General features: G+C 48.2%; 1 protein-coding gene across 1 annotated transcript in view; it reads right to left on the bottom strand.

The window, feature by feature from the left end:
• Positions 1 to 10,068: 10,068 nt before the first annotated feature.
• Thbs4 (thrombospondin 4) overlaps positions 10,069 to 11,644 on the bottom strand; it is a 47,109-nt gene continuing 45,533 nt past the window's right edge. Inside the window, 3 exon segments of the mRNA XM_028892871.2 lie at positions 10,069 to 10,278; positions 10,280 to 10,305; positions 10,837 to 10,976. Of these exon segments, the coding sequence (XP_028748704.1) occupies positions 10,243 to 10,278; positions 10,280 to 10,305; positions 10,837 to 10,976 (202 nt within the window). The 3' untranslated portion in view covers positions 10,069 to 10,242.

The raw sequence follows: 11,644 nt of genomic DNA, 5'->3' as shown, positions 1-11,644 counted from the left end.
GGGACTGATTTGATTGCAAATGCTAATTATTTGGGAGGAGCCAGCCCACTGTGGGCAGTACCATCCCCTAGGCAAGGAATTCTAGACCATAGGGAGGGGGCTGGGCACAAATAAGCGTGTGTGGTGCCTTCATTCTTTCTCTGCTCTTGCCTGTGGGCATGACTGTCTATTTCAACTTCCTGTCTTGACTTCCCCTCAGTGACGGACTAAACCCTGGAACTGTGAGCCACGACGTTCCTAAGTAGTTTTTTGTCAAGCAGTTTTGTCACAGCGCCAAGAAATGAAACTAGAGCAGCTGTTCTTACTAATTTCTGTCACCCTTTTGAAGGTTGTTTTGCCTGTTTGTTTGTTTACTTATTTATTTATTTTGAGACAAGTCACTGCCAGGAACCCACAGTCTTTCTGCCTCAGGCTCTCAAGCCCTAGGATTGCAGGCGTACGTCACCACACCTGGAGTGAAGCCTGCCTGAAGGATAAGGGTGTCTGCTTCAGAAAGATGCTGGAAAGTGTGTGTGTGTATGGGGGCAGGGGGGCAGAGGCAGAGACAGAGACAGACACACACACAGAGAGAGAAATTCATTCAAATTTGAGATTCCACAAGTCTGGATTAAGCAAAATCTGAGTGAGTAGTTTCCTTGAGACCAGCTTCCCCGAGAAGCAGACCCTGAAATAAGGATTTGAATGCAGCTCCTTCAGGCTCGGGTGGTAGAGCGATAACCTGGTGTGCACCCAGGCCCGAGTCTGGTCCTCAGGGCTGCATAAACCAAACAGAGTGCTGCGTGTATTCCATCACCAGCTCCTGGTGAGTTCAAGGCCAGCTTGGGACACTTGGGACACATGGACTCCTATCTCCAAATATGATACAATTAACTCCATTATTCAGGATTTGGAGGAACGTTACATGGGGGGTGAGGGAGAAGGTGACTCTCTGGAGGGCAGCTGGAGACTAACCATAACGAGGGCACATAGGACAGTATCCACAAAGCCCTGTCTCCATAGACCGGCTTTCTTTAGTCCTGAAGGGGACCAGCCCAGGGCTTGTGATTCTCCCGTCCTCCAGTACGTACCTGTGCTGGCTAGTTTACGTGAGCCTGACACAAGCTGGAGTCATCAGAGTTTAGGGGGCCTCCGCTGGGAAAATGCCTCCATAAAATGGGGCAGTGGGCAAGCCTGGAGGGCATTTTCTTAATTAGTGATTGATGGGGGAGGGTCCAGACCATGGTGGGTGGGGTCACCCCTAGGCTTGGGCTTTGTAAGAGAGCAGGCTGAGCGAGCCATGAAGAGCAAGCTAGTAAGCAGCACCCCTCCATGGCCTCTGCATCAGCTCCTGCCTCCAGGTTCCTGCCCTGATTGAGTTTCTGTCCTGACTTCCTTCAGTGATGAACAGTGCTGTGGAAGTGTGAGTCGAATAGACCCTTTCCTCCCCAAGTTGCTTTGGTCACAGTGTTTCATCCAGAAATAGAGACCTTAAGTGGGATGCAGCTGCCTGAGTGGACAGCGGCTTCTGCAGGTGCCGGTGGCAAGGCATCAGTAAGTGATGAATGGCACGATAGTGACCCGTCATCAAACATCTGGGCCTTTAGGAGGGCTGGGCTGTGCCTGGGAAGCGGCGTGGGTCCCCGTGAAGCCTTCCGCAGCCTGAAGGTTCTCAGGTGTCAGCTGTGGGGTTTTGTTGGTTTTGTTTTGTTGGCGTTTGGGTTTTGGTTTGGTTTGGTTATGATAAACAGGTGAAGGAAACCATTGGAAAGAGGAAGAGACTTTCTTATGGCTTGGGGGTTTCAGAGGCTGCAGGCCACGGACAGCAGACCCTGCAGTTCCTGAGTGCTCATGGGACAGGGGGTGGGGGCTGGGGGCTGCTCACCTCACTGTACTTGGGAAGCAGAGGGGAACCCACACTAGTGAACTTCGAACCCCTTTTCTTTCTGTTGGTCTCCAGCCTGTGAGCAGTTGACACCCGGCATTCAGGACACCTTGGCCCTTTGTCCTCTCTAGAAACACCCTCACAGACACTCACAGAGGTTACGTTTCGTTCATCTAGGAGATTCTCAATCGGGTTGACAAGGCAGATGAGCCTTTACACACGCCAGGCCCTGTTAGCTACTAAATGTCTGTAGGAAAACTCGGCTTCTCAGGCCTGCTGCGAAAACTCTTTCCATACCTAGTCGATGTCTTTTATAACTAGAGAATAATTTTAGATTTTGAAAGCATGTGTGTTTGAATCAGCCTCAACCATTCAAGGTAGGTTCTTTAAAAAGGCCTTATCTCTCTCTGACCGTCTCCAGGAAGTGGGAAAGAACTTCCTGGGAAGAAACCAGGAACATGGAAGGATGTTTCCTTTTGTTTCCTAAAACCTGCCCACCTCTTTTATTTTTCAAGGCAGAGACTCATGTTCCTCAAGCTGGCCTCGAATGGCTCTGTAGCCTCCACCTCCCAAGTTCTGGGAATATATGAATCTATGACCTCTCCTGCGTGTATGTGGTGCTGGGGATCGAACCCAGGGCTGCGCGCATATGAGGCAAGAACCCTACCAGGTGAGCTGTAGCTCCAGGCCCAACTTCCTCCAACAGCCTCTTTCTCAAGTCTCCTCAGTTACCTACTTTGTGGGCCCCCTTTATGTGTGAAGGGGCCTTGGAGATAAGTGAAGGGGATACCTGGACTAGAGTCCAGGCCCTGACAGCACTAGCTGCGGGACTCAGTGAGGGCCTGAGGCATCCCCAGGCCTCAGAACACCTTGACATCGCAAGCAGGTCTCAGCCTCGGTCCCTAGAAGGTAGGAACAAGGTGGGGACGAGGGTTTAATGGGGACACATGGAGGACACAGGCCCTCTCCACAGGACTGCGCAGTGTGGCCACAGCATCCTCGTTTTACATTTTTTAAAATTCAATTTGTTTTGTGGTAGTGGCTAGGAATTCTGCAGCATCACACGGGCCCAGGCGAGAGCTGCACCCCTCTGTAAGGCCCCAGCTGACTTGGAGTTTTCTTAAGTGACATCGTGAGATCTCCCAAGTTTTAGATGTTTGCAGCCCCTCCCCCAACCTGGGCCTAGGGTTTTTTTTTTTTTTTTCCCCTTTCCATTAGTGTCAAATAATCTCTTCTGGATAGGATGCTGCTTTGATTTGCTTCTCAGAAACCCACTGATTGGGGCAGGAAGCTTTAGGCTGAGGTCCCATTTGGACCCAGCTAAGTAAACACAGGTTCTTCCAATAGATAAATGTATATCTAACTTAAAAAAAAAAAAATTAGTGTTTAACTGCTTGTATGCCTACACACCATGCACAGTACCCTTGGAGGCCAGAGAAGGGTGTTGCATTCCCTGGAACTGGGGTTATAGATAGTTGTGAATCACCATGTAGATGCCAGGAACAGAACCAAACCTGGGACCTTTGCAAGAGCAACAAGTGCTCTAACCACTGAGCCATCAACACAGGTCACTTTTGAGAACCCCATAACCGAGTCACACATACGCACACATAAAAACACGAATTGCAAACAAACAAAAAAACAACAACAACAAAAAAAACCCAAAACAAAACCAGCCCGAAACAAAAACAAAACAGAGAGGGAGAGAAAAAAAATTCCACAAAAAAAACAAACCAAAGAACTCCCATTGTTTTAAATTTGCAGTTTTTTTGTTGGACTGCATTTACAGCTATTTCGTGTGGCCCATGGGCCATGGGTTGGACGTGTTTTCAAGAGCCAGGAACCAAGGTAAGGTACTTGGCTCGAAGGCTCACAGTTCTAAAGTGACAGTGTGAGGCGAGCAAGGCTCTCCTCGAACAGAGGCCTGGCCTGGTGCTGGTTTACAGACAGCAGCTTGCTCAGTGGGCCTTGAAAGAACGAGCAAGCGAATGATGAGTGGACAGATGAATGTGTCCATTGCCATGAGTCCAGAGAAATCGTTTTATAAACTCCATCCTTCTTACTCTCCGCGTAAGGAACGTTCACAGGGTGACTGTGGTATAGAAAAGGGGGTTCGGGAGTAGAAGGAACAAGGCTCGGGAGATGGGGGAGAGGGAGGAGCAGAGAAAGGCTCACTCCGAAATAAACTCATATGAAATGACCAGAAGGAAACCTGTTAATTTGCCTACAAATTAAAAAATATTACCTTTGAAGAGCAGCTGGTTGAGAACAAGGCTATTTTTAGAGCCTTGCTGCCCCTAGTGGATCACATGCAAAGAGCTATGCACTGGCAACCTCTTGGTGACTTGATGCTGTGGGTCTTTACAAGTCCACAAACAATTCTATTTGTCATCTATCCATCCATCTATCATCTATCTATCTATCTATCTATCTATCTATCTATCTATCTATCTATCTATCTATCCATCCATCTATCTAACATCTATCTACCTACCTATCTATTGTGTGTATGTATGTGCAAAATATACATGGCATGATATGTGTGCAGCAAATACATGCCATGGTGGTGTGTGTGCGCGCACACACACGCTATGGTGTGTCTGGTGAGTCTTTGCTTTCACCAGGGGTTTCTGGGCTTGAACTCACATCATCAGGCTTGTGCAACAAGCACTTTTCAGTGCTGGGTCATTTCACCAGCCTGTTCAATATACTTTATTTAGAGGGGGTGGGGGTTGGGAGCATATGGAGCTGTTCACGTCCCAATCCTTATCCTTCAGGGCGTTCAGAAAAACCCAGGACTAAGGGACACTGGAGGGTTGTTTTCTCATGCAGCAACCCACTGAATTTGTTGGAGAGGGTGAGAGTGGATGGGAATGGTTGACAATATCATATGGAAAATAAACTGATTACCACCTAGGCATACCCCAGCACTGGGGGATAGAAGAGGGGGGTGTGTGAGTTCAAGGCTAGCCTGGGCTACATAGCAAAACCTTGTCTCCAAACAAACAATAAAAAACAAGTTGACTGAAAACTTTTCCAATTAAATTACTCCTTCCACACGCTTTTCCTAGACACTAGGTATCTGCTACTTTCCACTCTGGCGAGCACTATAAAATATGCAACAAATGAACAGCTGTCTAGGAAAACTCTCCAAATGTGGTGACAGATGTTTACACTTGGCTGGACCACTCCTCCTTGTGGACATATTTGCTCTCAACAGTGGGCTTCTGTCGTGTCTTATGGTTCGAATGTGAAATGCCCTGACTCGGGCGGGCCTTTGAAGGTTATGTAGCCCTCTGGCTCCTGTCTACCACTCTCTTTCCTGGTCTGGTCGCCACTGACTGGCTGGAAGTACAGGTCAATATCATAGCCCTTCCTCCCTAAACCCACTCCCATCCATCTTGCCCCAGTGCCAATCATACTGTAGATTTCAGAAACAGCCCCTGCCCTGAGTGCTCCTGCAGGTGAGAAGCTAAGGCCAAGGTCCCAGGCCTTAGGAAGCCACAACTTCAGTCAAGTGACTCTGAAATAGGTTTGTTTTCAGTCTCCCTCGTGTGAATCTCAACTTGGACATGTTAAAGGTATGCATTATTTTATTTTAGTTACATCTATACTTGTGTGTGTGTGTGTGCGTGTGTGTGTGTGTGTAGTTCTTACATGTGAGAGTCCAGAAGAGAGCATAGGACCCCTTGGAGCTGGAGTTACAATTGGTTGTGAACCACCAGACTTGGGTTCCTTGAACTGACCTCAGAGTCCCTACAAGGGCAGAATGTATTCTTAACTGCTGAGCTATCTCTCCAACCCCACACTTACGCTTTCCTGAGCTGATATTCTGCCACTCATTGGTTTTTCTAATTAGTTATTGAATTAATCAGTTGTTGAGATAGGGCTCTTGTATTCCATGCTGGCCTTCATCTTGCAATGTAGAAGATGACCTTGGATTTCTGATCCTCTTTCTCTCGCTCCCAAGTGGTGCAGTTACAGGTGTGTGCTGCCATGCCCAGATTATGTGATGCTAGAGATCAAACCCAGAGCACTGTGCATGTTGGGTAAGAACTCTACAACCTGATCCAAACCCAGCCTCTTGCTCTTCCTTGACTTTGTGCTCATCCCTTCTTCTTTCTTCTTCTTCTTCTTCTTCTTCTTCTTCTTCTTCTTCTTCTTCTTCTTCTTCTTCTTCTTCTTCTTCTTCTCCTCCTTCTCTCCTCCTCCTCCTCCTCCTCCTCCTCCTCCTCTTCTTATTTTTTTGTAATAATAACATAAGTTCAGAGGGTCCATCTGGAATGGCAGGTGTGCTTTGAAGGCTCCCCTCTCTGTACCTGGATCTGAGACTGTCTGCTTCTGCCTCTGGTGACTGGAAGATGGACAGGCCAGGGCCCCTAGTGACACCTTTGGAGCTGGGTGGGCTTTTAGGTTTCCAAAGCCATGCCATTAATAGTTAGCTCTCTCCGCCTCACGCTTGTGGATCAGGATGTAAGCTCTCAGCTGCTGCTCCAGTGCTGCCTGCCTACCCGCCTGAAGCTGTGCTCCCTGCCTTGATGGTCATGGACTCTAACTTCCTGGAACCTTGAACCCCCAAATTAAATATTTTCTTCTCTAAGTGACCCCTGTCACGATGTTTTATCCCAGCAACAGAAAAGTAACTGAGACAATTGGCCTCTGAGGTCGTTCAGATGTGGGAGCCACCCTTGGAGACAGTGGCTCCTTCCTCCTCATGTTTTCCCGAGTTCAACTGTTCCACTTGGATGGGAGTAGACCCAGGCTTCTCACTCCAGCCATGCTGTGGTGGATGAATCAGTGACCTGAACCTCTTCTGACTTTTGTGTACCCCAAAATAAGCCCATAAGGGGGGGGACATTTGGGGGCTTGGGGAAGTAAATAAAAGAAGATTACACAGTTCAAACAGACTTGAGGTCCCTACATGGTTTATTAGCTTCAAAGTATGGGGCTAGGTGTGACCATGATCATGTCAGGAGGGATCTGTGGACCTATGTCCCTCTGATCCTCTGTCCTGCTGCTCCTGTGTTTTTCACTGTTCCTTTATTGTAATAACGTGTATGAGATGATCTGTTTGCAAAGAGGAAAGGTTTATTTTGGTCATGGTTCAGGTGGCCTTAGCATAAGCGTTTTTTCCACCCATGAAAGAACTTAGTCTGAAGAGAGAAGCAGTACTCTATCCATGAAGCTTCTATCCATGAGGCAGGCCAGACAGGCAGAGGAGGAGATGGGGCAACCACCTGGCTGGAGGCTGATGCAACCTCGGGCTGTGTTATGTGGAACATGGGTGACCAAGATGACCCTAATTGACCTTTGCTTCCTTATAATGGGCATCCGCATGTCGTCAGCCTGACAGGATTGTCTGTTCACTGCGCACGGGATGACACACACAAGACCAGGTCAAACAAGTAAAACTTACTCCGGTAAAGGCCACGGTGGCTAGGACCCCACACGTGGCTCTACACAGCACCTTGCCTCCTTTCAACTCATGTTACCAGCCACATCCTAGGTCCCAAGCTGCCTTACTTCTGGATCAGACTTAATTTTTGTTTATTTATATTAATTTAGTTACTTATGTCCCTGTTGGCGCCCTAATTTGGACCATAAAATAATGCTTAAAGGAATTTAAATAATAATGATCTTCTATACTTCTACCATCCTCCTTGACTCTATAGCTCACCTCGAAAGTGGAGTTGCAGGCATTCACTTATGTTTGTGAAACAGGCTAATGCCCTCGGGGAAGAAGGAAGGGCTTCCTGTCCTTCTTGGGCAAAAGCAGGAGGTCTTAGCATCCCTTTCTTTGCTGACTCCTGTGCGCTGGGCCTGCTCCTGATACCCTGGTGTGTCCTCTCTGCCCAAGGGCTCTCCCATTGGTTCTGTACCATTTCACCCAGGCACGGGCTTTCCCTTATAGTGACGTCTCCTACACTCCAAGTAACAGAAGCAATCAGGAGAGGAAAAGCATCGCAAGGAATTCATGTAGTGGGTGAGTGGTTATGTCCGCTTCCACTCGGGGAGCCATTCACATCAAGCTGGATTTGGAGGAGGATTCTTAGAGGAATGGAGCCGGAACTGACCTGAAAACATCCTGTCCGTTTGCCTTCACGGTGCCATGCAGACACCGTGCAGGCTTCTGGGGGAAAAAGACGTTAGTGATCTCACCCAACCTGACATGCGAAGTGTTCCGCTGGAACAGGGAATGAAGGTTAGCGGGTAAGCAGCTGCTTTCTGATTGGATCTGAGGCCTCTTCACAGGAGGGAATCCATGCCGAGGACTGTAAACCTGGTCAAAAGCCATGGCTCAGGAGTTCACAGGCTCTATGGGGAGCCTATGGTCGTTTTGCTAAATTGACGTGTTGACAAACTGCCAGTATTTGTTCTTATCCCATAGCTGCTGTGCTGTAGCGGGCAGTCGTTAAAGCAGATTCAGAACTGTACAAAGCACTGAGAATAAGTGACCGTCGAACGCTCAGTTCTAAATGAGACATCTCTATCACTCCCCACCCCGAACCAAGGCTGAGGGAGCCTCACAGACCAGGGGATGGGACAATGTAAGAGCCGGAGGATGTGAAAAGGTGAACCCTGGACTCTCCAGATCTGATCAGCCAAGACACCTGCCTGGTAGATGACTGGATTTTGTGAACACGACTTGGTAGACTTCAGTGATCAAAAATATTTCTCCAGAAGAGGATCTGTAACCTTCCTCACGGTGCCTAGTGAAACACCAAGAGGTCCAGAGAAGAATCATCCAAATACTATACAGGTATAATCTACCTATATAACGGAGTGGAAAATGGAGAGTGCCTTGGGGCTCTTGAAGGACCTGGAGGCTCAGAAACTACCTTTGTGTGAGCTGTAAATGAGGGAGGTGGAAAGGTAATGTCTCAGCCATCAGGTTCCCTTCCCTCCCAGGGGGATGTCCTGACTTACAAGCTACACATCTTTCTTGGCTCTACCTCTAGGGAATATGGCCCTAAATCCAGCATAGTTCACACTGGTCACTATTAGACACCCTGAATACTGGAGCCCTGGTAAAACTGGAATGGATGTTTATAATGTGTCGTTTAAGATATTCTAGGGAATTATGGAAATGGAAACTATATTGTTGAGTCAGGGTGTAGCTCAGTTAGTAGAGCTACTCAGCATCATACTCAGCATGATATGAAACCAGACAACATGACATTTGCTTGTAAGCCTTCACTCAGGAGGTAGAGGCAAGAGGACCAAAAGCCCATGGTTATCTTTGGACATACAGAGAACTTGAGGCCAGTTTGGTCTACATGAGACCCCATCTAAAAAAATAAAAGAATAAAAGAATAAGTTGTCAAACCTTTTTGGAATTAAATTTCTACGGGATTTGTAAATGTTTGTATATCTTTGACTGATAACTGGAAAGTAAGGACAGCTGGCTAGATGAGGCGAGCATCTGCCCTGTACACACAGCAACTGGCACAGATTTCGAGTGCCCTTGGGGTTGTAGGAGGGCTCACTCGACCCATTTACACCCCTATTCTTCTTTTTTTTTTTTTTGGTTTTTCAAGACAGGGTTTTCTCTGTATAGCTTTGCGCCTTTCCTGGACTCGCTTTGGAGACCAGGCTGGCCTCGAACTCACAGAGATCCGCTGCCTCTGCCTCCCGAGTGCTGGGATTAAAGGCGTGCACCACCACCGCCCAGCCCCTATTATTCTTGTTGCTTAAGAGGCAGCCATTTATTGACCCAGCAAATGTTTGTTTGGCTACTGATTTCATGCCTGCTGCTGTGGGACCCTGACTACAATGACAAGATCCTTTTTCTCATTGGACTCACAGGACATTGGGGGGAGCCAAATATGTAAGTGTCTGTGGAAGGTGGAGACAGAAAGGGTGAGGGGCGTCTCTATACCAGGGCAAATCTCCTTCCAGTTCCTCAACTGTGACCTCTGGAAGACTAGGGAGGGTGGCCCGGAGACTCCCTGTCCCAGAATGAGGAGGTTCCTTGGTGAGCAGAAAACAGTTTTAGTGTGGTACTACATAGGGTCACCCCAGAAAAGACCTTTGGCCTGGTTGTCCCATTCACACACATCTCAGTGGTACACACTCCGCACTCAAGAGAAAAAGGAAGAAAAGAAGCAGGCCACAAAAACAACTCCATCAGTTTACCAAGGATTTCCCAGGTAAACAACACACACCACCAAAGCCTGCGCTCACATCAGGTACGACTGAGCGCCGTGGTTATTAGAAATAGTCTTCTTTATTTCCACATCTGTATAAAAAGTTCTAGTGTATTTGGGCTGGTAAAAGAAAAGCCACAGTAATATAAAGAGAATTACGGGAAGTTTTAAAAAAAAAAAAAAAGGTAATGTTTTTAGTGTTTGAGAAAGCAGTTGTGAGATTTCTTCTTTGGCTTAATTATCCAAGCGGTCGAAACTCTGGGTCTGGAACTTCCTGGAAGTCATCTGGTATGGTGTCTGCAATGAGAACCCGGGTGGTGGTCAGGGAGGGTCCTCCCACCCTGCCGTCGTGGCCCGCCGCAGGCTGCCAGGCCGCCTCTAGGGGGCACTGTCGGCCCGCCCAAGACTCCCACAGGCTCGCAGCCATTTTCTACTCAGGCTGCCTTGTACACACGTTGCTGGTTTCAAGCCAGCAGTGCTTATTCATAGGCCTGAGGAAAATTAGCCAGCAGAGTGCCTTTTCAGGCTGTGATTATGTTTGAGCCGTATGAAAAGAAAGGCGGCCTGTAAATTAAACTGAATACATTTCGCACTGAACCCCTCACTCTAAACCATGCAGTTTAAACTCTATGGGTTTCAATTTTCACATCTGGGAAACGGGAAAGCCTGGCTCTGCCTTTCGCTCATGCTATGCAGGGAAAGATCAGGTTTTAATGAGCACTCCAGGCTTCGGGAAGGGTGTGTGCTACAGAAATAAGATGCGGCTTCTCTGGGTCTCTCCCAGCCCCCTCCCAGCCCTGTTGAGAGGTAAACGGGTGGGAAGGTTACCATTGCAGCGGTACTTGAGGTTGGACCAGATGATGTTTTCTTGAGAGAAGCAGAACACACCAAGTCGGCCTCCGCGCATGGTGGTGTCTATGGTGACCCCAGAGTCAGCCACCAACTCCGAGCCTTCGTAAAAACGCACCCTGCAGACAGCACAGGTAGGTGCCCATAGTGGAGGACGGGTTCCACAGCTGACTTACGTGCTTGCCTCTTTATTCAGGCGTGTTATTTTCCACTGACCCTAGCTGGTCCCTCCCCACTGAGATCAGAAGTTCCCCGGGACACGAACCAAGTGTCCATGTCTCCCTAACTTGTCTTACACAGGTCCAGCATGGTATCAGGTACCTTGACAGGTCCTTGCTGGTGCGTTAAAAATAGCCTGACATCACAGACAAGAGGTTTTATGGCTTCACTGTCTTGTGAGTTATTATGTTTGGATGCTGTGAAGAACTCCTGCTCTTCCTCAGGTCTCACTGATTTCACTGCATGGACCCTCAGCGCCTCAGTTCTCACCGAGACAGCACCCCATGAGCAGCTTTAGGCAGCTGCCGGGGTAATTTCAGTTGTCATGGTAGCAGTGAGTGCCAGAGGCCCCTACATGTCTTACAATATCCCCGAGTGAATAGTCAAAGCTTGTCCTTGTCCAGACCCTTGTGGAGTGTCCCCAGGACACTCGGGGAGGTGTGGAACTGGTCAGTGAGTTGGGTCCGGGCGAGGGAACTGTGTTTTAGCTCTGAGCATCCATCTCTACCCTGACTTCATGTTAAGCTCAATTTCCCAGGGTAAACTGAGAAATGCCGGAGCACTTGTG

Source organism: Peromyscus leucopus, chromosome 11 (assembly GCF_004664715.2).
Source record: "Peromyscus leucopus breed LL Stock chromosome 11, UCI_PerLeu_2.1, whole genome shotgun sequence".
Classification (NCBI taxonomy): domain Eukaryota; kingdom Metazoa; phylum Chordata; class Mammalia; order Rodentia; family Cricetidae; genus Peromyscus; species Peromyscus leucopus.
Note: the sequence above shows the minus strand (reverse complement) of the source record. Positions and strands in the feature narration are given on the sequence as shown.